The 27908-nt window shown below is 43.2% G+C and overlaps 1 protein-coding gene across 7 annotated transcripts in view; it reads left to right on the top strand.

Annotated features, from left to right (window-relative positions):
• Positions 1-25182, top strand: part of ADAT1 (adenosine deaminase tRNA specific 1) — a 29747-nt gene extending 4565 nt beyond the window's left edge. For 5 of the 7 annotated variants that reach the window (XM_061138062.1, XM_061138056.1, XM_061138045.1 and 2 more), the window contains 6 exons: positions 1337-1467; positions 5781-6384; positions 8124-8269; positions 8772-8871; positions 19333-19419; positions 22228-24340. In XM_061138062.1, coding sequence (XP_060994045.1) covers positions 1337-1467; positions 5781-6384; positions 8124-8269; positions 8772-8871; positions 19333-19419; positions 22228-22360 — 1201 coding nt within the window. In that variant the 3' untranslated portion in view covers positions 22361-24340. Of the gene's footprint in view, positions 1-904; positions 1126-1336; positions 1468-5780; positions 6385-8123; positions 8270-8771; positions 8872-19332; positions 19420-22227; positions 24341-24367 lie in introns of those variants that run through there. The other 2 variants (XM_061138065.1, XM_061138063.1) reach the window with 2 other exon arrangements.
• The last annotated feature ends 2726 nt before the right edge of the window (positions 25183-27908 follow it).

Here is a 27908-nt window from a genome sequence, read left to right as displayed (position 1 = left end):
TGGAGTTTACTCAAACTCATGCCCATCGAGTCGGTGATGCCATCCAGCCATCTCATCCTCTGTCATCCCCTTCTCTTCCTGCCCCCAATCCCTCCCAGCATCAGGCTCTTTTCCAGTGAGTCAGCTCTTCGCATGAGGTGGCCAAAGTCTTGGAGTTTCAGCTTCAGCATCAGTCCTTCCAATGAACACCCAGGACTGATCTCCTTTAGGATGGACTGGTTGGATCTCCTTGCAGTCCACGGGACTCTCAAGAGTCTTCTCCAACACCACAGTTCAAAAGCATCAATTTTTTGGCACTCAGCTTTCTTCACAGTCCAACTCTCACATCCATACATGACCACTGGAAAACCATAGCCTTGACCAGATGGACCTTTGTTGGCAAAGTAATGTCTCTGCTTTTTAATATGCTGTCTAGGTTGGTTATAACTTTCCTTCCAAGGAGTGAGCATCTTTTAATTTCATGGCTGCAGTCACCATCTGCAGTGATTTTGGAGCCCAAAAAAATAAAGTCTGACACTGTTTCCACTGTCTCCCCATCTATTTCCCATGAGGTGATGGGACCAGATGCCATGATCTTAGTTTTCTGAATGTTAAGCTTTAAGCCAACCTTTTCACTCTCCTCTTTCACTTTCATCAAGAGGCTTTTTAGTTCCTCTTCACTTTCTGCCATAAGGGCCCCGGGTAATACTAATTATGTCAGCCTCTGAACTGTACTTAAAATACAGTTGGTCTGGTCTAGACAGGGGTTCTTATGCTTGATTGTGCTTCTGAATCACCTGGAGGGTTTGTTTAAACCTCAGATAGCTGGGCCCATCCCTAGGGGTTCTGATTCAGCAGATCCAGGTGGAGCTTGAAAAGTTGCGTTTCCATTTTTTTTTTAATGTTTATTTATTTGCCATCTCAGGTCTTAGCTGCGGCCCAGGCATCTGTGTTGTGTCCTGCAGGATCTTTCCCACGTGGCGCGTGGACTCCAGCTGCAGCACATGGGCTCCAGTAGTTGCACCCTGGGGGCTTAGTTGCTCCACAGCACATGGGATCTTAGTTCCCCGACTAGGGATTGAACCCTAGTCGCTTGCATTGCGAGGCGGACTCTTAACCACTGGATCACCAGGGAAGTCCCAGAAGGTGCATTTCTAATAAATTCCAGCTGGTGCTGCTAGCTCCTGGACCCCATTTTGAGAATCACTAGATCCTTCTCATAATTCCAGGTCGCTACCAGTTTCATTGGTCTCCAGTATCTCTTTTCTTCTTAGTAATCACCCAACCAGAGTCTCTCCCTTGACCACAGAGATGGGTTGTTCGCTGTGGTAACCCCCCTCCCTCCACATCCCATTAGGTACCTGCTCTATCAGCTCCACTTGGCAGCTGCCCTGAAGGAGGATAGCATCTTTCTCCCGGGATCTCAGAGAGGACTGTGGAAACTCAGACCAGACCTCCTGTTTGTGTTTTTCTCCAGCCATACACCCTGTAAGTATATTCAAGCCATTGGATTCATGTTACATTCATCTTTACTTCCTTATTGTTGTCTTATCCGTGCGTATGTTTCTCAAAAAAAAAAAAAAAAACTATTTAGCGAACATGTGGTTACAGCCAGTGACAGTGCCTTTTTGTGAACAGCCCAGTGTGCCTGATCACTTCTCCACCAAGGAAAGTGGAGGGAGCGTCACCCTACTATTATTCAGTTCTCAGGTCCCAGTCAGGGTCAGGAAGCTTAAAGGTCCAAAACCAGCAATAGGGCTTAGAAGTCCAAAGCCCTGAGTTCTGTGGTGATTTATCCTGACACTCATTTCATTCATTCATTAAACACATCAGTTCAGTCGCTTAGTCATGTCCAACCCTTGTGACCCCATGGACTGCAGCAGCCAGGCCTCCCTGTCCATCACCAACTCCCAGAGTTTACTCAAACTCATGTCCATCGAGTCAGTTATGCCATCCAACCATCTCATCCTCTATCGTCCCCTTCTCCTCCTGCCTTCAATCTTTCCCAGAATCAGGGTCTTTTCCAGTGAGTCAGTTCTTCTCATCAGGTGTCCAAAGTATTAGAGTTTCAGCTTCAGCACCAGTACTTCCAATGAATATCCAGGATTGACTTCCTTTACAGTTGACTGGTTGGATCTCCTTGCAGTCCAAGGGACTCTAAAGAGCCTTCTCCAACAAACACCACAGTTGAAAAGCATCAATTCTGTGGCGATCAGCTTTCTTTATAGTCCAACTCTCACATCCATACATGACTACTGGAAAAACCATAGCTTTGACTGGCCAGACCTTTGTTAGCAAAGTAATGTCTCTGCTTTTTAATATGCTGTCTAGGTTGGCCATAACTTTTCTTCCAAGGAGCAAGCATCTTTTAATTTCATGGCTGTAGTCACCATCTGCAATGATTTTGGAGCCCAGAAAAATAAAGTCTCTGTTACCATTGTTTATCCATCTATTTGCCATCAGGTGATGGGACCAGATGCCACGATCTTAGTTTTCTGAATGTTGAGTTTTAAGCCAACTTTTTCACTCTCCTCTTTCATTTTAATCAAGAGGCTCTTTAGTTCTTCTTCGCTTTCTGCCATAAGGGTGGTGTCATCTGTGTATCTGAGGTTATTGATATTTCTGCCTACAATCTTGATTCCAAGTTGTGCTTCATCCAGCCTAGTGTTTCTCCTGATGTACTCTGCATTCAAGTTAAATAATCAGAGTGACAATATACAGCCTTGACGTACTCCTTTCCCAATTTGGAACCAGTCTGTTTTTCCATATCCAGTTCTAACTGTTGCTTCTTGACCTGCATACAGATTTCTTAGGAGGCAGGTCAGGTGGTCTGGTATTCCCATCTTTTGAAGAATTTTCCACAGTTTGTTGTGATCCATACACTCAAAGGCTTTGGCATAGTCAATAAAGCAGATGTTTTTCTGGAACTCTCTTGCTTTTTCGATGATCCAACTGGTGTTGGCAATTTGATCTCTGGTTCCTCTGCCTTTTCTAAATCCAACTTGAACATCTGGAAGTTCACGGTTCACATACTGTTGAAGCCTGGCATGAAGGATTTTGAACATTACTTTGCTAGTGAGTGAGATGAGTGCAATTGTGTGGTAGTTTGAGCATTCTTTGGCATTGCCTTTCTCTGGGATTAGAATGAAAACTGACCTTTTCCAGTCCTGTGGCCACTGCTGCATTTTCCAAATTTGCTGACATAGTGAGTGCAGCACTTTAACAGCATCATCTTTTAGGATTTGAAATAGCTCAACAGGAATTCCATCACCTCCATTAGCTTTGTTCGTAGTGATGCTTCCTAAGGCCCACTTGACCTCACACTCCAGGATGTCTGGCTCTAGGTGAGTTATCACACCATCGTGGTTACCTGCATCATGAAGATCTTTTTTGTGCAGTTCTTCTATGTATTCTTGCCACCTCTTCATTAAACACATATTTTCTACTATTTGTCAAGCAAGTGTGACATCAGTTATGTAGCAGTGAATAAGACTAGTCCTTTCATTTTTCATGAGATATAGACAGTCATGGTGAGTTAAGGTAGATTTTGATGAATTTAAGGGGATGTTCGGGTGCTGTAGTTACATTAGGCAGGAAGACCAGACCTGGCCAGTGGGGTCATTTCTATCCTTTGTTTTTCTGTCTTGAAAATTGAGAATAATTTCTACCCTTGTAGACAACTCAGGGATGATAGTAAAATTTCCTCACCCTCAAAATTTTGAAATAAGGATGTAAGATTGTCCCATGAGTATTAAACTTTAAAACTAACACATGCTATTAGAGCAGATAGGTAATCACTCTTTAGCGACAGTAACTAAAGATCATAATTCAAATAAAAAATATAATATAGCTTTATGAGAGAACATAAAATGACATACAGAGGGAGGCAGGGCTCATCCATACTCTATTCTTAGCGATGCCTTTGGACCAAGGCACCCAAGGACCAAAGGATGTTTCTTAACTCAGTGTTTCTCAAGCTGTAATATATATAACATGCACCCCAAGATCTTGTTAAACTGAACATTCAAATAGGGCAACTCTGGAGTGGATCTGGAGGCCCGCATTTCTAACCAGCTCCCTGGTGATGCCGGTAGTACTGACCTGTGGATCGCACTGTGAGCAGCCAGGGCCTGGGTGGTCCCAGTAGCAGGAGTAGCATTCTTGTGGAGAGATACATCTGGGGATTACAGCTAGCCTGACCACCTAATCAAATGATGAAAATCAGTGGTCCACAGGCTGGTACTGCTCTGTGAGAGAGCACCACTCCATGGTCGCATGAGGAAACTCAGGACTGTTCAGGGAGTTTTTCAAAAAGCTAATTTCTTTCCATTTTAAGTTTATGAGATTTTTATGTATTTATTTTTAAAATAATGATAAATAAGCTTTTTAAAGATCTTACTTGAGGGAATAAAAAGTTGACAACACTCTATTGATCTTAAAATCTTCTGGAGATTTTACTGGTCTGTGAAATCAAAATCTGGAACCGCTGATCTAACTCCCTGGGTGATGGGCAATCTTTTACAGTGGGATGTCCCCACTGGGGGAAGAGAGAACACTAGAGAATGTGACTGACTGACTGACTTGGCGTTTATTCCTCATCACTGACTGTTAAGTTGGTGCCTGGGTTGGCTACTTCAGACTTTTACATTTGAGTTATGTTAGCATGAGTCAGACTCCTGAGTTCAGACATAGGTCAGAATCAAATCTCTGAGCCTTCGGAGTGGGAGGTGGGCCCTGGGGAATTCTTCAAAGTTCCTGTCACCTTGTGAGGTTTCTGGAAGCCTTCCAGCCAGCCTCTCTGGCAACACTCCCATTTCTGCATCTCTTGCCTCTCCCACTCCTAGATTATATAGACCACAGATGTATTATTTACACACTTCAGAAAAGCAGTACACATTAGGTTAGTGTTTGAAGAATCTCCCTTCTCTTGGGAAAGCTATGCTTTTTACTGACCTCTGGTTTTCTTTGGTTCCATGTAAACACAGAGTAAGTCGGAAATCTCTAAACCAGCACAGGGAAATACCAGTTATGCAAGTCTTTACTGAGAGCACATGCAGGGTGGCAAAATTGTGAGCATTATTTGCCAAACTTATTTAACCATGAAATCAACCCTCCACTTCTGTCTTCCAAGTCATCTTGGGGATAACACTCCACAAAATGCACGTGGGAAACCGTGCTTGTTCTAAACCAGGGGTCCCCAACTCAGGACAATTTTGATCCCCAAGGGACACTTGGCAGCATTTGCAGACATTTTTGGTGGTCAGACTCAAGTGGTACTATCAGTATTTAGTAGGTAGAAACCAGAGAGACTGTTAAACATCCTGTAATATATAGAACAAGCCCCCATGGCAAAGAATTATCTGGCCCCAAATGTCCATGTGGAGGTTGAGAAACCTTGGTCTAATCTAGTGTTTCCAAAACATCCTGGGATCTTTGTTAAATGGTTCAATTTTTAAGACTCCTTCCACTGAGAGATTCTAGCTCACTGGGTCATCAGTGAGAACACCAGAGAATTGTTATTAGGGAAATTTGGCCAAGTGTTCTTAATTCATCTCAGGTCAGCTGGGAGAAGAGTATTATCATTTAAGGCAGTCATTCTCAAACTCAAGGTTGTATCAGAATCACATAGAGAGCTTGTTAAAACAGACTGCTAGGTACCACCTCCAGAGTTTCTGATTCATCAGGTCTACAATGGGTCCCAGGATTTGGCATTTCTAACAAGTTCCCAAGGGATGTTCATGCAGCTGGTCCGGGGGCCTCACTTTGGGAACCACTGGTTTAAGGGATTTCTTCTCCTGCAGGTGGGGATGCCTCCATCATTCCAATGCTAGAGTTTGAAGATCAGCCTTGCTGTCCTGTCAGTAGAGATTGGGCCAGTAACCCATCAGTAGAAACTAATGATAACCTAGAAGCTCCTGAAGATAAAAGGAAATGTGAAGACCCAGAGAGTCCTGTGACTAAAAAAATGAGGCTGGAGCCCAGGACTCCTGATGGTACAGCTCACCGTCAGAGTTTTGGCAGTCAGGAAAGGGGCCCAAATCCACCAAATGTCAACAGCTCTCATCTCATGGCAGAGGAACTGGCCAGTGTCACTGGAATGACCCCTAGTGGTGCCAGAGTGGTGGACGTTTATAGAACTGGAGCCAAGTGTGTGCCTGGAGGAGCTGGAGACTCGAGGAAGCCTGGCGCTGCATATCACCGGGTGGGGCTGCTCCGAGTGAAGCCAGGCCGGGGGGACAGGACTTGCTCCATGTCCTGCAGTGACAAGCTGGCACGGTGGAACGTCCTCGGATGCCAGGGGGCACTACTGATGCACTTCCTAGAAGAACCCATCTACCTTTCAGCTGTGGTCATTGGAAAGTGCCCGTGCAGCCAGGAGGCCATGCAGAGAGCGCTGATCGGGAGGTGAGAGGCGGGGAGGGAGCCGTCCCGCCAGAAACAGTCCAGGAGTGTGTCCACGGGGCCCTGAACACAGATACAGACATAGAAGAAGTTAGGCATTTGTCCTAAGGAAGTGATTAAGAAGGTGCTCAAACATTAGTTTTGTGTACACTAAGAAAAAAAAGGAAACCACATAAATGGCCAGCTATAGAAGATTGTGATTGTTTTTTACAACTAATACTGATGAGAATTAAACATGGAAAAATGCTCATAATGTTTAAACAGCAATTTAGAAGGTAAGATGAGTTCCCTTCAGTCTTAAAGTATATTGTGTCCATATAAAAAAACATTATAGAAAGATATATACCAAGGTATTAATATGATTACCTTTGAGTTATGGTATTATGGGTGATTTTTTTCTTCTTTGTGATTACTTTTTTTTTTTGCAGTGTGCATAGTTTGCTATTGTTATGTTTAAGAACACTCAAACATTAGTGTTAATTTTTTAAAAGAAAAAAGATGAAGGATGACCACCCAAGTGTGATCTCCCTAAAGAAGGGTGGCCACGCCTGATTACTGCCATAGTAACTGAGGGCAGAATACAGCCAGGGCCGGGGCTGGGCCCGGGCGCTCTTGTCAAATGCACTCTCCTAAAGCCAGCTCTTGGGAGCAGAGCCAGGTTATGTCCCACTGATTCCACTCCCAGGTACATACCCAAGAGGAATGGGGACATACATCTACATAAAGGCTGTGCACGAGTGTTCAGAGCAATGTTAGTCATAATACCCTAAAACTGAAACAACACAAATGTCCATCAGCTGCTAAACGGATAAATAAAAGATGGTAGCTCCCTATAGTGGAATGTTAGTCAGCCACAAAAAGGGATGGAGTCTGATACATGTCACAACAGGGATGAACCTTGAAAACCTTACGCCAAGTGGAAGAAGCCACACGTTGTATGATCTCATGGACTGAAATGTCCAAAGTAGGCACATCCAGAAAAGGTAGATTGATGGGAGCCGGGGGCTGGAGAAGGAGACGGGGAGCTGCTGCTGTTACAGAGTGACTGGGATTTCTCTCAGGGTGACGGGTGTGTTAGATTTTGGTGCTTGCTGCACAAGTCTGTGACTGAAAACACTGAATTGTAACGTAAAGTGGGTGAATTTTATGGTGTATAAACTTATACCAGTAAAGATGCTCAGGGGGAAAAAAGGCAGTCCTAGGCACGGTGCCCAAGGCATTTTCTCTGTTTTCCATGTTTCTTGATTCTGAGACTTTAAGTTGCTGTCTGCTCAGTTCTAGATCCACTTCATGTTGGCATCTACTTTGTGTGAAATAGTCAAGACAAGAAAAAACTGAAGTTTTGTATTACAGAATAATTATGGTTTCTGGTATATTTGAATGACTCCTTAGGAAGCTGATGCCAACAGGTTAATATTTCTGCTTAAGGTCTTCAAATCTTTCAAACCCAATACGAGGAACAGAGTTTGGTGCTACTGAAGTTCCTGAGGAGTGGTGATAAGTTCATGGCTTCACTTCAGAGTGACGGGAGTGAATTTCCCTCATTCGTAAGGTTCAGAGGATCTCGGTTCTGTTCTGTCCCTACCTCCTGTACCATCCCCATAAATAAATAAACACATGCACACACACCTTCTAAAGCTTTTGCCTCCTGCTGAGACGTGGGTGGTGATGTGGTGCACAGCCCTAGATATTCTCTTTGTTGAGGAGTGAGCTAAATTTCATGCATTTTCCCTCACATTTAGGTGTCAGAACGTCTCAGCTCTACCAGAAGGCTTTGGAGTTCAAGAAGTGAAAATACAGCAGTCAGATTTACTGTTTGAACAGAGCCGCTGTGCCGTGCAGACGAAAAAGGCTGACAGCCCAGGCCGACTTGTTCCTTGTGGGGCAGGTGAGGGGTCCAGGTTCCACTTGCTCTGGAGTCATTTGTCCCCAGACTGTAGAGTGGCCTGGGGTAGTGGTTTCCCACACAAGTTGTCAATAACGTGGGCTCAGGAGACACTCACACTGGGTCAGGATCATGCTGTGTGACTGTGGGCAACTTGTTCTCTCTTAGCCTCAGTTTGTTCATCTTCAGATAAGAATTTGTCATTTATTTATCAGCATTGTTATGAGGAATAAATGAGAAATTCTGTTTCATGCATTTGCTGAGTGTCCAGCATATAATAAATGTTCCAACGATTGTTAGCCCTGATGGTGATGACGATGAAGAATCATGAGCTACTTTATACTCTTGTACTCCGGAGGGCAGGCGTCAGAGGGACAGCCACTGTCTCTGACATCATATCCAACTCTCACGGGTCTGCAGTGGTAGGGAAATATTCTTACTAAAATACCTCTGACATTTACAGAAAACTGAATAGCTTTAACCCCAGAATGTTACCTTTTCACAGCCATCAGCTGGAGTGCAGTGCCTGAGCAGCCCCTGGATGTCACCGCCAATGGCTTTCCCCAGGGGACAACAAAGAAAGGAGTTGGACGCCCTCAGGCCAGGTACAGAGCGCTGGGGCAGGAGGCGGCGGTGTTCACACCTCACCCCCTCCGGTGCCAGAACGTTTCCATCCCCGCAGAAAGAGCCCCCATGCCCACGAGCAGTCCCTGCCCTCCAGTTCTCTCGCCCTTGGCGCCCACAGGTCTGCTTTCTGTTTTCGTGGATTTACCTGTTCGAGACTTTTCTCCACATGGAATCATACAATATGTCGCTTCTTTCACTTAAGCATGAGGTTTTCAGGCTTCATCCATGTTGTATCGTGTGTCACGCCTTCATTCCATCATATGGATATACCAGTTTGGAGGGGGGCACTGGTGTTTTTAATTTTTATTTTTTGGCTGCACAACTTGTAAGATCTCAGTTCCCTGACCAGGAATCAAACCCTTGCCCCTGCAATGGAAATACAGAGTCCCAACCACCAGACCGCCAGGGAATTCCCTGGGTATACCAGGTTTTTAATCTGGTCCATTGATGGTTATTTTACTTTGGGGGTATTCTGAATAATAATTCTTCTCTGAACATTCAGAATGCAAGCTCTTGGGTGGACATTTGTTTTCAACTCTCTTGCCTATACTTGGAGTGGGATTGCTGGGTCATGGGATAACTTTATATTTAACTTTTGAGGAACTGCCAGACTGTTTTACATAATAGTTGCAACATTTTAGACTTCCATCAGCAGTATATGAGAATTTCATTATCCCACATCCTTTCCAACACTTGTTTTTATCTGTCTTTCATTGTAACCATTGAATGTGAAGTTCTATTTCATTGTGGATTTGATTTGCATTTCTCTAATCACTAATGATGTTGAGCATCTTTTGCTGTATAGCCAATTGTATATCTTCTTTAAAGAAATATCTATTCAGATCTTTTGCCCACTTTTAAAATCAGTTTGTCTTTTTGTTGTTGATTTGCAAGATTTCTTTGTATATTCTGGGTATGAACCCTTTATCAGATATGTATTTCAAATGTTTTCTCTAATTCTGTGGATTGTCTTTCATTTTTTTAAAGTGTTCTTTAAAGCAGGAAAGTTTTCTGTTTTGAAGAAGTTCGTCTTATCTGTTTTTATATTTCATGGTGTGTTCTTTTAGTGTCATGTAAAAATCTGTAGTCGAATCCAAGGGCACAAATATTTACCTAGTATTTTCTTCTTGTAGTTTTAACTTCTTTGTTTAGGACTTTGATCTATTTGATTTAGTTTTTATAAGGTATGAGGTAGGGATCCAACTTTATTCTTTTGCATGTGGATGTCTTTATCCCAGCATCATTTCTTGGAAAGGCTGTTCTTTCCCCTTGTTGTTGTTCAGTTGCTCAGCCGTGTCTGACCCTTTGTGACCCCATGGACTGCGGTACACCTAACTTCCCTGTCCTTCACCATCTCTCGGAGCTTGCTCAGAGTCGTGTCCATCAAGTCGGTGATGCCATCCAACCATCTCATCCCTTGTGTCCCCCATCTCCTCCTGCCTTCTATCTTTCCAAGCATCAGGGTCATTTCCAGTGAATCAGCTTTTCCCATCAAGTGGCCAAAGTATTGGAGCTTCAGCTTCAGTAGCAGTCCTTCCAATGAATATTCAGGGTTGATTTTTTTAGGATTGACTGGTTGGATCTCCTTGCAGTCCAGGGGACTCTCAGGAGTCGTCTGTAACACCACAGTTCGAAAGCATCAATTCATCAACGTTCAGCCTTCTTCTTTGCCCTGGAAGATTTGGAAAGAACACTTTCTTAGGTCTTAACCACAAGAGATTCTGGTTTAGTAGAACAAGGCTGGAACCCAAGAATCATTTATGAAGCTTCACAGTGATTAGACTGGCAAGAAGAGTGCCCTAAATACAAGACTTTGCATCTTCAAATTGACTTTTATTGAAATGTGGAGCATGTGACCTGCTGGACATAAGACTTGGATATCATGCCTATGTGTTTGCAGGTTCTGCCTTATTGGTTCTTCTTTTGTTAAATGTTCATCTTGGCCACTCTGCTTTTCACTCCCAGTGAACCACAGAGGGTCTGCAGTAACCCAAGGGAGTGTGGGGCAGTGGGCTAGTAGCCTCTCCGTCAAGGTCTTTCCATCTGTCTGGACTGAGCTGCTGCTGAGTGACTGCTGTCAGACTCCCACAGTTTAAAAGTAGTTCTTTTCACACTTTTCACTTTAAGTGGCTCTTCCGTGTCTTTTTTATGCCCCCTTATAAAGAGTTGTGGGAGAAGGCAGTGGGAACCCACTCCAGTACTCTTGCCTGGGAAATCCTGTGGATGGAGGAGCCTGGTGGGCTGCAGTCCGTGGGGTCACTAACAGTCGGACACAACTGAGCAACTTCACTTTCACCTTTCACTTTCATGCACTGGAGAAGGAAATGGCAACCCACTCCAATATTCTTGCCTGGAGAATCTCAGGGACGGGAGCCTGGTGGACTGCCTATGGGGTCACACAGAGTCGGACAGGACTGACATGACTTAGTAGCATAGAGTTGTATTGTAATGAAAGTTCACAGGTGGATTTGTTTCTTTTCTTTTTGACATGCTTATTTGTCTCCCTCAACAGAAACAATAATAACTTAAATTGTTTCAGACTTTTAAAAAAAAGTTTCTTTTTTTCCACAAACACTAACAAGGGTTCAAACTCCTATTCAGGAGATCTGGCCTGTCTCTTGGTGGCCTAAGCTATTGAATTCAGTAGTATTTACAAAATTGCTGTTGTTGTTGTTGTTTTGTTTTTAGGGATAGAGTTTTTTTGCAGTTTTTCTCAAGGACCTCCCAGCTTTAGGCCAAAATCTGCATCTCTCAGGGGATCAGCCCTTAACCACAGACCAGGATGTGTGCGCAGAGCAGGTCAGGAGGGACGGGGACCACACTTCCTGCCGAGTTCTGGCTTTGCAGTCAGTGACAGCCTAGCATCAGCCCATACTGGCCCCACCCACCTGCCTGTGGCTTTAGTTTGTTGCTTTGCTGAGGTCTAAATGCTCTTCACTGTGAACCCACACCATCTTTTACCTTAAAAACTTGCCTTACCACTGCTTTCTGGCTCAAAATTACCATCTTTTCTCCAGATTCCTAAAGTGCTGTTTTCCAGCTTGTCCCAATATGTCAGTGTTTTCTGTGTGATTGGGAGTGCCTGTGTTCCCACCCTGGCTCTGTCTCCAGTTACCCAGGTGTCTTTGGACAAGTCCATTAGCCCTCTGGGCCTCAGTTCAGTTCAGTTCAGTTGCTCAGTCTTGTCTAACCCTTTGTGACCCCATGGACTGCAGCACGCCAGGCTTCTCTGTCCTTTGCCAATTCCCGGGGCTTGTTCAAACTCATATCCATTGAGTCGGTGATGCCATCCAACCATCTCATCCCCTGTCGTCCCCTTCTGCGTTCAGCATCAGGGTCTTTTCCAGTGAGTCAGTTCTTCTCATCAAGTGGCCAAAGTATTGGAGCTTCAGCTTCAGTATCAGTCTTTCCAATGAATATTCAGGACTAATTTCCTTTAGGTTGGACTGGTTGGATCTCTTTGCAGTCCAGGGGGCTCTCAAGAGCCTTCTCCAACACCATAGTTCAGAAGCATCAATTCTTCAGCACTCAGTTTTCTTTATGGTCCAACTCTGACATCCATACATGACTACCAGAAAAACCATAGGTTTGACTAGACAGACCTTTGTCAGCAAAGTAATGTCTCAGTGTGTTTATATCTGTAAGACATGTGAGGGCCTCAGTATGTTCGTATCTGTAAGATGAGGATACTGGAGAAGGCAATCTGAGGCTTCTGTCGTATTATGGATGTCTCTCCATTTAGAAGGCAGACTTCATACAGGAGGAAGTTCATGGTGGAAAGAGCAGAAGCTCTGCAGTTCAAGAGACTGATGTTTAATTCCAGGCTCCTTTTTCCCCCAGTAATTGAGCAAATTACTTTACCTCTCTGAGCCCCAATTTCCCCAACAATAAAACAAGGGTAACTCTGAGTATCCATCACCCAGGAATGTGAAAATTAAGTGAGAAAGAGTGCCTCTAACATGGTGCAGGGCTTTCAGTAGACATCTTTTAAGATATATTTCCCCTTCAGTCATCAAATGAAGCTGCATGTTACATTTGAAAGAATCAGTTGCTTTAATTCTAGAGACTGACCACTGGAGGGGAGAGTGGATTTTCTCACTTTTCATTCCCAAGTGCTCTCCTGGGACCATTCCCAAGTGCTCTCCACGATTTGGAATACGAACTCAAGACTGGGATGTTAGAAACACTTAAAATTCTAGTGCAACACTCAAAGATAATATTTTTTATACCTTTTTAAAACTAATTTTTATTGGAGTACAGTTTTCAATTTTGTGTTCATTTCTGCTGTACAGCAAAGTGAATCAGCTATAGGTAGGCAGGCATTCCCTCTTTTTCAGCCTCCTTCCCATTGAGGTGGCCACAGAGCACTGAGGAGAGTCCCGCGCTGGACAGTAGGATCGCATCACTTCATGCGTTTGTTGTTGTTTAGCTGCTCAGTCACGGCCATCTCTTCTGTGTCCCCATGGACTGTAGCCCACCAAGCTCCTCTGTCCTTGGGATTTCCCAGGCAAGAATACTGGAGTGGGCTGCCATTTCCTTCTCCATCTTTATACATAGTAGTGTATATATGTCAATCCCAATCTCCCAATTCATTCGCCGCCTCCCTTCCCTCCCTCGGTATACATAAGTTGTTTTCTCTATATCTGTGTCTTTATTTCTGGTTTGCAGATAAGCTCATCTGTACCATTCTTCTAGATTCCATATATAAGCAGTATTATACAATATTTGTTTTTCTCTTTCTGACTTACTTCACTCTGTATGACAGTTTCTCAGTCTATCTATGTCTCTGCAGATAGCACCATTTCATTCCTTTTTATGGCTGAGTAATGCTCCATTATATATATGTACCACATCTTTATCCATTCCTCTGTCGATGAACATTTAGATTGCTTCCATGTCCTGGCTGTTGTAAATAGTGCTGCAGTGAGCATTGGGATGTGTGTGTCTTTTTGAATTATGGTTTTCTCTGGCTATATGCCCAGGAGCAGGATTGCTAGATCATATGGTAGTCCTGCTTTCAGCTTTTTGAGAAACCTCTAAACTATTCTCCTTAGTGACTGTATCAACTTACATTCCCACCAATAGTATAGGACGGTTCCCTTTTTTCCACATCCTCTCCAGCATTTATTACTTGTAGATTTTTTGATGATGGCCATTCTGATTGGTGTGAGGTGACACCTCATTATAATTTTGATTTGCATCTCTCTAGTAATTAATGATGTTGAGCAATTTTTTCATGTGTTTGTTGGCTATCTCTATGATGGCCAGCAAACACTTGAAAAGGTAGTATTTAAGTCTTTGTGTTTATTGCAAACAAGGAGATAATAACAGGAATCAGGTAAAGGACCCTCATTTTCCAGAAGCTTAATTTTACTGTTTGCCCCAAAGTGGCAAATCCTTTTAAATTCTCTTTGCTGTGAAGAGGCATATCCTCTTTCCATCCCACATGAGCTACCACAGCATCCTGGAGAGATCATTACATGGCTCATTGGATTATAAGAGAGAAGGATAAGAGAGTAAACAAACAAAGTGTGTCTAAGTGTGTAAGAATAAAGATAGGCCTGGATTGAATGTGAATGTGTGATCTTTAAAAAAAATCATGTATGTATGTATAGCTTTCCCAGCTCTTTGATGCACCAATCAGCAATGTTGACCAACTCAGCAGGGAGACGTTAATATCTAAGAAAGTAATCCTCGCTGCTAAAAGGAACTAGGGCTTATTGGAACATAGCATCTAGTAGTCACCAAGATGGTTTTGCTCCACAGATGACATTAATGGTTATTGTTGGATGAGTCTCTTTGACAGAGAAGTTATTAGTGTAGTCACTCTGTTCTGTTGTTGAACAAGTCTTGAGAAAGGTCTTATTTCTCTGGAGGGAGATCTTTTCTAGCAAAGGAGAGATTCCCAATTTATCTTTATAGATATAACACCTAAACATTACTCATGAGGTGACTTAGACCAAAAGCATTCCTAAGAGAAAGTACCATTTGGTTCCCCAGAGAGAAGAATGTTGAAAACATTTATAGATCTGTTCTCAAAAAGCTGCTAAGCTGTCTATCACTGATGGCTTCTCACAGTGATGCTAGAGGCCTTGACGTTTCACCAGTGTTGGTGAATCCAGCTGGCTCCTTCCTGTGAGGTTTAAGTGATGTGTTTCTTTAATGAACCTTGAGTGGATCCCTTCTCCAGACTACAGAGCATGGCATGGTTGATAGCCGAGGCTTCTTGTTCTTGCAAATGAAATTCCTTGACATATTTCATTAATGTTCTGTAATTATATAGCCAGATGTTCTTTCATAGCTATACATCAGCAGCCACTGGTTTTTAGCAAAAATCTCATGGGCTCTCCTATCAGTGTTTCAAAGGAAACATGAGCATCTGGGGCAAGATATTAGCTTATTTTTTGTATTCCTCTTTTGCTGATTCTGGGTGATGTAGGCAGTGGAAATGTTGGCTCTGTAAGACTCTCTAGACTTCCTGAAAATGTGTGGTCATGTCACCAAAAATGGTTGCAGACTCTTAAATCTAGAAATGAAATCTTTGATTCTAGGTAACGGTGAGCATATCAACTTAACTACCTGAAAGCATACATGCAATAAAGCATAAATAATGTTTGTTTTTAACTGGGTAAAACCAACCGTAATATAGTACTAATTATCTGAAAAAAATTTCTAAATCTTCCCTTTTTTGAGGGTCATGAACTTCTGGCTTTACTCTTAATATGTTTCTGTTAGCTATATAAACTTCATTCTCTCTCTCTCTTTGGGCCTAGAAAGCACAGGGAGCTGCCAGACAGCCTCATTTCCTTGTCCTGGATGAGATTTTTCCAGGACCGTCACTTCCCTGCTCCAGTGTGTAGAATCATTTCTCTGTAACGTGCCCTGGTTCTGTTACAGGAGAATAACATCAGCAGCTGAAATCCAGATTCAAAGCATCCATGTTTAATTGTTTCTTACAAGTCTTTAAGTGTTAGGTTGATCTAGCTAGTTGGTATGCCAGTGAATGAACTAGGCAAAATATTATGTGAAGCTGTGAGGCTTGACTAAAATTAATTTCTTAATTGTCTGTAATCAGTCAGGATGAATTAGTCAGCATTATTCACACTTAAACTAGTGGATGAAAAAATGAAAAAAAAATGAAGTTGCCTTTGGTGACCACCCTTTGGATATATTTTCACTAATACTGAACAGGTTAATTTGTTCTTGAGTAATAATTTTCAGTTCTGATGCAATCATATAAACACTTGCCCTGTATTTTAGTTCTGTAATTTAAGTTCAGTTTCAGGGGATTGGTATTTCAATATGACAGTTCTTACTTAGTGGCAGCTTTAGCTATAGCTCCTTATTAGCTCCACCAGCCCACTTTATTAACTGAGTGGAAAAAATATGAGCACTTTGAGCTACAGGAATTTCACTTATCTGACATCTTTCTGGTCCACCTGCAGTGACCCAATACATGGTTATATATAAAAAGCTCTCATACAGTACAAGCTCCCTGTCAGAGAAACTCATTTTCTTTATAGAAAAAGAAACTATAGTAATTTGATTGAAATCTATGTTTTAAGTGAACACATATCAAACTTAGAATATTTTATGTGTATGTATATGTATGTATGTCTCTTTCTGGGCATTCTGTTCTATTCCATTAGTCTGTTTCTCCCTGCACCAAAACCATACTCTTAATTACCGTAGCTTTCTAATAAGATGATATCTGTTAGGGGTAAAGTCCCCTTGCTTTGTCTTTCAAGAGTGTCTCAGTTTTTCTTAGACTTTAAATCTAAAGATCAATTTGGGGAGATTTGACATCTTGTCAAGTCTTCAAACCAGGAATATGGTGTTTATCTCTCTATATAATGCTGGTGCCAAATTGGCAGTTATGCCCCAAATTTAAAATAGTTTTGAATGTTCACCTATTTAGGTCTCCTTATATGTATTTCAGTAAAGTTTTATAATTTTCACATCTTTTATTAGATTTATTTCTTGATGTTGTATTAGTTTTCTGTTGCTGTATAACAGACTACACCCTCACCCCATGGCGTGGTGGGGGAGAATACCTTAGTGGCTGAAAACAACAATTAACATTATTTTACAGTCTCTGTGGTTCAGGAATTTGGGAGGAGCTTAGCTGGATAATTCTGACTCAGGGGCTCATGAGGTTGCACTCTATTATGTCAGCCAGGATTGCAGTCATCGAAAGCTTGACTGGGGCTGGAGGATCCAGTTTCCAGTGGCTCACTCATGTGACTGCCAGGTCAGAGCTGGCTGCTGTTGGCAGAAGATCTCAGTTCCTCTCAACTTGGGTCTCTCCATAATGCTACAAGTATTCATCTTTGCAGTGTGATGGCTGGATACCAACCCCCTTCCCGCCCGCCAAGAGCATGCATCCCAAGAGAGCAGGGCGGAAGCCACAGTCTTTTATGGGTAGCTTCAGAAGTCATTCTCCAACCCAGTCTTCTAATAGTTACTGGTGGCAGCCCTATTCACCGTGGGATGGCATTGCATAAGGGCGTGAATTCCAGGAGGCGAGAATCACATTCAGAGATTGCTACCACTGACGCCATTTAAGTCATTTCCTTTATTTCATTTTTCTGGCCATTGCTACTGCAATCAATTTCTATTTTGTTTATTTCTCTCTTACAGTAAATGTACCCAGCAACATTGCTAACTCTTATTATTCTACTAATATATGTATGAATTCTTTTAAAATTTTTTAATGTAGACTATCTTTTGCAAATAGTATTTCTTTTTCAAGTTGCCACTCATTTTATTTTTTTTCCTCACTTACTGTGCCAACCAGAACTGACAATATCACAATCATCTCTGAATAATGTCTTCAGTTTTTGCTTTTCAATCTTTATTCCTTTTATTTCTTGTCTTACTGGCCAGACCTTCTGTATAGCATTGGATAAAAGCAATGATAGCAAGTATCCCTGTATCATTCTTGATTTTAAGAACATATATCAACTGTAGGATTTTTATAGATACCCTTTATGAATTTAAATACTATCTTTCCTAGTCCTAGTTTGCTAAAAGGTTTTAAATCATTCAGTGGATGTTGAATTCTAACAAATGCGTTTTCTGTACATATTTTCCTCATATTACATTTCTCCTTTGGTCTATTAATGAGATCCATTCGTTTTTTGGTTGTTTTTTGTTTTTTTTGTTTTTTTTTTTCGTGTTAAAGCAGCCTACTTCCCTGGAGGTCCAGTGATTAGGACTCTGGCTTCCCTTGTAGCTCAGCTGGTGAAGAATCTACCTGCAATGCAGGAGACCTGGGTTCGAGCCCTGGCTTGGGAAGATCTCTTGGAGCAGGGGAAGGCTACCCGCTCCAGTATTCTGACCTGGAGAATTCCACGGGCTGAATAGTCCATGGGATCACAAAGAGTCGGACACGACTGAGCACCTTTCCCTTCACTTCACTGCTGCGGGCCTGGGTTCGATCCCTGGTCGGAGAACTGAGATCTGACAAGCTGTGCAGCACAGCACAGCCACAAACAGAAAGTAGCCTCGTGTTCCTGCTGCCGGCAGCCACCCCAGCACAGATGAGGCCCAGAGTGGCGTGTGCGGACTCAGGTTCCCTTCTAAGCACTGGTGTCTCCAGTGGGCCAGGTCCCAGCCTGGCAAGGGAGCTTTTCAGCAGACTGTATGGCTCCCTGTCTCATATATGCCAGCGATGGCCTCTGTCTCAGCTGATGGTACGATTCTCAAGGATGGAGAGGGATATGGTATGTAAAATAAGACTGTACCTTGTTGGCACACGCCACGCTTCCCAACTTCTAAATCAGCCCATGAATTGAGTATATGAGGGAAAGGAAGGAGGCACATACACTCTAGGCCCCAGCTGTTATGAATGGACAAAACCAAAAAGACCCAAGGAACTGGTAAGGAATTCACACTGACTTCCGTCACCACTTCAAACTATGACCATTATGAAGCTTGATTCAGAAGCAAAGGATTCACCTCCCAAGGACTGTAATGCCCATAGGAGGAATCTAGAGATTCTTCCTCAGGTGCCTGGGGTGAATGGACTTTATAACCACAGTTCATACAGGGAGCAATACTCAGGTCTCTGAAACAAACTTTCAATGTCTTGTAAGCAGTGTTACCCAAGGGGCCAGCTCCCTTGAAAGGAGGTAGCCAAATAACAGCTGATGGGCATCCTTGGGGGCAGAGTTTAGTAATTCCCTCTGCCTTTAGCCCATGTCAGTCTGTCACCTTGATGATTTCACTGCTGATAACGTTTATGAAATGAGAATCATTTTTGGGTCTCAACCTAATCAGACTCTCAGGTCTGGATTTTTCTTGCCAAGCATTGGTGAAAACAGGGACTCAGGACATTCAGACCTAGAAAGATACCATGTGAAGCCCAGTATCTTTGATGGCGGCCGGGTGCATATTAAACACTTAATAAATCCTCTTGATCTTCTTTTTTCAAACAGATCCCGAATCAGCAAAGTAGAGCTCTTTAGATCATTCCAGAAGCTGCTAAGCAGTATTTCAGAGGACAAGTGGCCAGACTCACTCAGGTGATGTCATTGACCTACATTTTTCATATTTAGGAGGACTTCTCTTTCACTTCTGCTTTTGAATGGCAGGAAGTTTTGGCAGGAATGGTGTTTCAGTAGGCCAGTGAGTACTTAGTACTGACCGCATGCTCCTCAGCCCCCATAGCCCCAGCTGCAGACAGACGTGTGTGTGATCTGAGATGTGACGGGTGCAGAGTTGGTGGGACAGAGTCACAGAGCCTGCGCACAGAATTGGGGCCTGGCCCACCCCAGGTCCTGCTTTATTCCACCTCCAGATGGAGAGCGCTGTGAAAATGTGAATGCTGAGGTGTCAGTGTATTCTGTTGGGAATATTATTCTCTTTTTCTTTTGTTCAATCAGTGGCTGTGAACTAAAGCTCATTGACTTAAATTACTTTCCAAACAAGAATGTAGAGACTATAAAACCACTTCATGAGCAGGTGGGTGGGTGGAATTCAGATGCTAACAGAGTTAGGCCAAATCTCACTGGGTAAGGGCACAGTCCCCAGAAACTGACCTCACTTGGTAACACCAGCTGCATTCTAGGGGGCCCCAAAGCCACTTACACTTCTGACCAACTGACTACAAACTCAGGTTCCAACTACCCCCTCAGGTTCAGTAATCACTAGAAAAACTCACAGAACTCAGGAAAGCACCATACTTTCAATTGCCTTTTATTGTAAAAGATACAAATAAGGACCAGATAAAAGAAAGGACACATAGGGCAAGGTCTGCAAAGGTATCCAACCTGCTGCTGCTGTGTCCCCAGGATGCACCACCCGCCCAGCCTGTCACTGTCTGTCACCAACCAGGAGCCTGACGCACGTTTTAGTGCCCAGTGTTTATTGGGGTTTCATCATCAAGCATGAGTTACGGAATCACTGGCCACATGATGTGACTGAACTCAATCTCTACCTTCTCTCCCCACCCCAGGATGTCAGATATCAGATGACTCAGGGCCCCAGCTTTCTGATCTCATGGTTGATCTTTCAGCCACAGCCAGCCCATCCTGAAACTATCTAGGGCCCACCATGAGTCACCTCATCAAGCAAAAAGTTGAGATCCGAGGGGTGCACCATGAATAACAAAGACACTCCTATCATCAAGGAAGTTCTGAAAGTTTAGAGGTTCCCTCCCAAGAACTGGCAACAAAGACCAGCCAAATTCTTTTTTATAGAACAGTGGGGAAGTCAAGGAGTAGCTAGACACTTCCATATGAAGAGGCTGCTACCTGTTTTTCATCATGTATTCTGCAGTCAGTGTCGATGCCCTCCAGTCATCCATGGTCAGTTTGCTTGTTTCTTGTCTGGAAGAGTCAATCAGATTGGAGCTGGGTAGGTTGCTAAATGTTCTATGCGTTAAAAACAAATCTGGACTTAGGTAAGGAGAGACTTCATTTGAAGGCTTTGTTGCAAGAGACAGGGCCTGTTTCAGTAGGCGGAGAAGGACTAATGCAGTAGCAAGAGCATCACAATCTTAAGGTCTGTAAGCCTCTCGAAGAGCAGGTGCAAAGGAGAAGTTCTGTCTAAGCAAAGTTAGAGCTGGAAATGGGGGAGTGGGGTGAGCAGGTAGTGTGACGGGACCATTGAACAGGAAGTGTCGGTCCTCAGGGGGGCTGTTAAAAGAAAGGGTTGTTAAACCTGCCTACGCTGGCTCAGGCAGAGAGTGGCTCAAAGTTCAGGGGTCTGCAGGAGGGAGAGAAGCATAACTGGTAATTAATATTTCGTCAAATTAGCAGGCATGTTGACTAGATTTTGTCAGTGGGTACAAACAGTTCAGCTAATCATTAAGAGACAAAGAATGGGTGTTTGGAGGGTCTATGTCTGGCCTTGTCACAGGTAAACCAGGGGGGCATCCATGAGTCTAAGTAATGAAGAAAGGTGGTTCTTTCCAGTCTGCCATTTCCCACAACACATAAATATAGAAGGGAGGTTTCTTAACCATCGCTTGTTTTAGGAACTGAGGGCTCAGGTCAAGTTTAACATTGTCATGCATGTAGCTCCCATCCATTGACCACCGAAAAGCTGTGGGAAATTGATCAAAGGATTAGAATCAGTGTCTGCTACAATTAGCAACTCGGCTCTGTGCTGTAGTGAGTGAAGAAACAACTTGGGTCTCCTAGGATCTTGGCAAAGAATGAAAGAGTAGAAGCAGGGTAAAACCTGAATCAATGAGATATGAGCCTCAGTTTCTTCAACTATGAGATGACAAGGACATAGTTCAAGGTCAGGGTTGGGTCAAGAAGAGGACTTTGAGAAGCCTGACTCAAGTCTGAGCAAAGGAAAAAATCTTGGTCTCAAGAAAATCTTTTTATCTGGGTGTAAGTAAGACATTACTCAGCACATTAGCCTTTCTTCAGCAGTCAGAGACACTGAAGGATTTAGGAAGGGTGTTGGCTTTCATTACTCAGGAGAATATGACTAAGGTGAAAAGTACTTTGGGAAAATGCAGTTGAGAAGTTTCTAACGGCTCGTTCCTAACAGTGAAGATTATAGCCACGTAGAAAACTTTAAACCAAGTAGTAGATAGTTATCCTTTTTTATCTGATTCCACCAGGACCGAAAAAAGGGAAGAAAAAAAACAAAACAGACTAGTATTCTGTTTATTTTTACCTGTTTTAATCCCATGTTGTTTTGTAGTGACTTTCCTACAAAGGAGCTAAGAGTCACTCTAGGACAGCATAACAGAATCCTTCCGTTCCTAAGTGTCTTGTAATAAATGTGTCTGGCCAGTCGCTGAGGTGTCTTGCTGGCCACAGTGGTGAGCTGTCCAGTGAGAACGTGTGTGCTCGGTGGCGTGTGTGCATTAGGGCGCAGAAGCTGGCGACGTACCAAGACTACAAGGAGGCTGCATCCACTTACCAGCAGGCCTGGAGCGCACTCCGGAAGCAGGCGTTTGGATCCTGGATCAGAAATCCCCCAGATTATCACCAGTTTACGTGAGCAACGAGTTGTTTTCCATTCGTTCATCCTGGACTACCATCTTCCTACATGCTAAACAGGCCTTAGATTTTCTTGTGGCTGATCAGGAAAAAAGACTGCCATCTACCAGAGCGATAGATCTCTTCTATGTCGGATGGAATTTTGGACATGAAACAATCTATACCTGATTGAACTATGCTTTCAAACTGTGATGCTGGAGAAGACTCTTGAGAGTCCCTTGGACAGCAAAGAGATCAAACCAGTCAATCCTAAAGGAGATCAGTCCTGAATATTCATTGGAAGGACTGATGCTGAGGCCGAAGCTCCAGTACTTTGGCCACCTGATGTGAAGTACTGACTCATTGGAAAAGACCCTGATGCCGAGAAAGACTGAAGGCAGAAGGGAAAGAGGGCAACAGGATGAGGTGGTCGGATGGCATCACCAGTTCAATGGACATGAACTTGGGCAAATTCTGAGAGATGGTGAGGGATAGGGAGGCCGGGTGTCCTGCCTTCCATGGGATTGCAGAGTCGGACACAACTTGGCAACTGAACAATAACAGTACTTGACTGAAGTAGCTCTCTTAAAATAGCATCTTGCTAATGACCTTGGTGTGTGTCCTGTATTTCATTTCTTCTCTAAGAATAAGAATTTGGAGTGTGATGCTGTAAAAGTACTCTGCACCAGCTCCACTTCGTGTGTTCCTCATTGATTCAGCAGGTATTTATTGGGCTGAGATGACGTTTGAATCTCTGCAAATTTTAGAGCTTTACCTGTCATAATGGACATGTATTTTGTATACCCAGCCTTGCTTCCTTTGAAGAACCATCCTTTCCTGCTTTATCCCTGAGACTGGGGTGAAGCGGACTTTCCCCATTGACTCCAGCAGTGTGAGCCAACACTGAACAGTCCTGGAACGAACACCAGGGCGTCAGGAAAGATGCCCTTTCTTCTCATATCAGGAGCTGTAAGCACCAGGTAACCTGGGACTGCCTGGGGCTGCCTTTGCCCACTGCACAGACAGCCAGCTGGAGAAGGAAGGTGATGAATGAAACAGCCCAGAGGATGAAGGCTCTCGTGACCTTGTCTGGATGCCTGAAACTAGTGCCCACTCTGGACTTCAATGATGTGACATAAATTGCTCTTGTTATTTTGAGTAAGCTCGTTTGACTCCGTTTTCTGTGACTTTCATTGGAAAGAGTTGTGTCTAAAAGGCCAAACAAAAGTCCCTATAGCAACTCAGCAGCACACCTAGAAACCAGGCCTGTTTTTACTAACATCTAGTATTTAACTCTCAACCTCTTCACACTCTAATATACTGACTGGAAGTGGAAGCTCTCTGTGTTGGGATTACTCAAGGATCTTGTTGGTTCTTTAGTATTTCTTTATAGCTTTAAATATTTTTAATAACAGCTTTATTGAGATGTAATTCACATACCAAAAAATTCACCCGTTTAAAATGTACAGTTTAGTGATTTTTAGTATATCCACAAAGATATGCAAAATCACCACAATCGATCTTAGAACATTTTTGTTCTAAACTGGGGGTGGGGGGTGCTATCTGACCCAGTACAGTACCCATCAGCAGCCGCTCCTCACATCCCCTCAAGACCCCCACTAACCCCAGGGAAGCAGCAGTCTACATTGTGTCTGTATGGATTTGCCTATTCTGAACATTTTATATAAATGAAATCATACAATATGTGGTCTTTTGTGACTGGCTTCTTTCATTTAACATGATGTTCTAAGACTCATAATGTTGTAATGTGAATTGGTAACATCATTCAGTACTTTATTCCTGTTTATGGGGTAAAAATCACATTCAGTTCTATGGATATACCACATTTTGTTATCTAATCATCAACTGATGGACTTTTAGGTTATTTCCACTTTTTGGCTATTGCCAGTATTGCTGCCGTAAACATTCATGTACAGGTTTGCTTGTGAACATATGTTCTTAATGTTTTTTAATTGCAGAAGTAATACATAAGATCTCTTTTTTTGCCTTGTTATCATTGTTGCTTCAGGCGGGGGCGGGGAGAGCTGCGTGGCTTCTGGACGCTTACTTCCCCATTCAGGGACTGAACCCAGGCCATGCAGTGAGACCGTCGCGTCCTAGCAACTGGACCACGAGGAATTCCCCTACAAGGTTTTCATATTGAGCTATCCTTGAACCTTATTCTATGAGGAATCCTTTTAGCTGAGAGCAAAGACAAAAACCTCACTACCGAAGGCCAGACTTCCCACATGCTGCTTTAATCAGCCCTTTGCCTGACCTGGCCCCAAATCCTACGACATGAGAGTAGTTAAGACACCTCGACTGGCAGAAGCTTTTATCCACAGAAGACTATGCATCACTCTCATGAGATTCTGTTTTCAAAGATAAAGGTTTATTTGAGAATGTAAGGAATTAGTGTCTTTTCTTTCCTAAAATTTATGGTGTTTGTCACACGTGTACAAAATGTACCCTCAATTTAGACTTTAGACCAGAGACTAGGAAACCCTGAAAGCTAGACACCAGAGGCATCTTCACTTTGGACTCTGCCTATTTTGTCAAGAGTCAAAAGGAGAGCTTAGACAGCCCCCTTCCCTAGGTTTTGCTTTAATCTCTTCAAAACCCAAGTTTCGAATCTCACCTGTGCCTTCAAATCATATCTCTGCAATATTGGCAGGTTCTCAAACTTCATACATTTAGATCATGTGTTTTTACTGATAACTACTTCTAACTTTTAAGTACCTGTTAAAAAAAAAAAATTCTTATAGAAATTTTTGAATAGACTCAAAACTAGAAAAGCACAGTGGACCCATCACCCAGACCAAACATCCATCAGCTGTATGCTATTGTTACCTGATCTTTTCCCTACTCCACTCCAATTTCGTTTTTCTTAAAACATTTTAAACTGAATTGTAGCTATCCTATTCTACCCAATAAAATTAACAATCATTCTTTAATATCTATTATGCAGGCCACGTTTAGTTTCCCCTATTGTCTCAAAAATCTCTTTTGACTACTGATTTGTTCAAATTAGAATCCAAACAACATCCACACAGTGCATTGGATTGATGTATCTTTTGTGTCTCTAGCAGTTCACTCTCCTTTTTATGTCCATAACAAATGGGTCATTTGTCCGGTAGACTCTGTCCCATCCAGGATTTGGCTGCTTATTTCCTCCAGTGTTGATAACCGGTTCCTCTCCCCCTCATATTTCCTATAAATCTGTGGTTACATGGAGAGGCTTGATTACAGCCAAGTTCAGTTCTTCCCAGGAGATTCTGCACTCTTCTGTTACATTTTATTAACCTGGGGGAACATGACATCAGGCTGTCCCGCTTTCAGTGACTGATCAGAGAGTTCAGTGGTACCAGCATGATCTACCCCTCACCCTTTCACAGAATGGTTTTAGCAGCTGTGGCTTGAGGTCCCCAAGACCACCCTCAGATTGAGGCAGTAGACAGACTCACAGAACTCAGAAAAGCTATTGTCCTCAGAGTTACCATTTGTTACAGTGCAAGTTGGCAAAGAGAAAGGCACATGGGGAAGAGGGTCTGTACAAGCTTCTGGTTGTCCTTGCTTGCCGACGCTCCTGGCGTCTCTGACATCTTTGCCTTGCTGACCCTGGAGAGACTGCCCCTCCTGGAGCTAGCCAGTCCCAAGCCCGCTTTCCCCGCCCGGCCCCTGCCGGTCCCTTCACACTGATGGCTCTTGCCCACATTTCCTCCTCGCCCCCAGAGCATCCTGACCTACCCTGGGGCTTCCACATGTGGCTCCTCCTGGCATGGCCTTCCCCCTCCTCCTGTATTCCAGAACACTCTCCGGGGGGGGCTCACCCAGCGCAGTGCTGGGGGGCCGTGACATCTGACCGGCAGTATGAAGTATCACTGCCAATCAGGGAGGCTCACCCGAGCCTTGGGTGCTGATACCCTATGATACATAGGACAACCCCCCACAACAAAGAACTATATCCTGCCCAAAATGTCAGTGTTGCTGAGGTTGAGGAACCTGAACTAGGGATTATGAGGTGTTCTGGTTTTGTTTTTGGAGGCGCCCAAAGCTTGTGAGATCTCAGTTCCACAACCAGGGATTGAACTTGGGCCACAGCAGTGAAAGCCCCAAATCCTAACCACTGGACCACCAGGGAACTCCCAGATTGTGAGTATGTCAAAGTCACTGGAAACAGTTCCTCTCTAGTTCCTCTCTGCTCCACATCTATACACAGTTAATTTTGCTTCATTTCCCTTTCAATTTTTAGGGGGACTTTTTACCCAAAAAAAAAAAAATTATGTAAAATTTAAAACAATTTTTTTTTTAAAAAAAGGTACATTCAGAAAGGTCTTCCATCTTTGTCCCGTGACTTCTGTTCCTGCCCCCAGCAGTAACCATTTTTTTAGTTGGTGATCAGTTCAGTTCAGTCACTAAGTCATGTCTGACTCTTTGCAACCCCATGGACACCAAGCCTCCCTGTCCATCACCAACTCCCAGAGTTTACTCAAACTCATGTCCATTGAGTTGGTGATGCCATCCAACCATCTCATTCTCTGTCGTCCCCTTCTCCTGCCCTCAATCTTTTCCAGCATCAGGGTCTTTTCAGATGAGTCAGTTCTTTGCATCAGGTGGCCAAAGTATTGGAGTTTCAGCTTCAGCATCAGTCCTTCCAATGAACACCCAGGACTGATTTCCTTTAGGATGGACTGGTTGGATCTCCTTGCCGTCCAAGGGACTCTCAAGAGTCTTCAGCAACACCACGGTTCAAAAGCGTCAATTCTTCTGTGCTCAGCTTTGTTTATAGTCTAACTCTCACATCCATACATGACTGCTGGAAAAACCATAGCTTTGAGTAGATGGACTTTTGTTGGCAAAGTAATGTCTCTGCTTTTTAATATGCTGTCTAGGTTGGTCATAACTTTCTTAGTTGGTGATAGACATTTCATATTCTTCCCTTTTGACATACTCTGTGAATAGAATATTTTGTATTTTTGCCAGTCTATCTTTTGGGTAGATTTTTTAGAGGTGGGACTCACTGTGTCAAAGTATAAATGAACATAAAAGTTTTCTTTATTGAAATGCCTCTTCAAAATTCAGCTTCTAAATACAAGTGCAAATGAAAAAGCAAAATGTAACATTCCATTTCTATAAAAAAGGAGGAAAGGTATGTATCTATGTCTTGCTAAACTAGCTCTGAATAGACACATGAGAACAGGCCTACGGGGAAGGAAAGAGAATGGCTGGGGCCTGAGAGCAGGAGGGAGACTTTTCTCTGAATACATTTTACGTTTGATTATTTTTAAAATTTTAAGCCATGTTAGTATAGCACCTATTTTTTAAAGTAAATTTTATTTTATTGTTATTATTTTTTAAACTGTTGACTGTGCTGTGTGGCCTATGGGATCTCGGTTCCCCGCCCAGAGGTCAGCCCTGCACTTGCTGTACTGGCAGCACGGAGTCTTAACCCCTGGACCACCAGGGAGGTCCCTGAAGTAAGATCCCAGAAAGAGAAAAAGAACAGCATTTTAAACTGCAGAAACACCACAACACACTCAGAAGTGACACTATGTAGGGAAGAGGGACTC

This window comes from Dama dama, chromosome 4 (genome assembly GCF_033118175.1).
Source record: "Dama dama isolate Ldn47 chromosome 4, ASM3311817v1, whole genome shotgun sequence".
NCBI lineage: Eukaryota > Metazoa > Chordata > Mammalia > Artiodactyla > Cervidae > Dama > Dama dama.
This window is presented reverse-complemented; position numbering and strand designations above follow the sequence as displayed.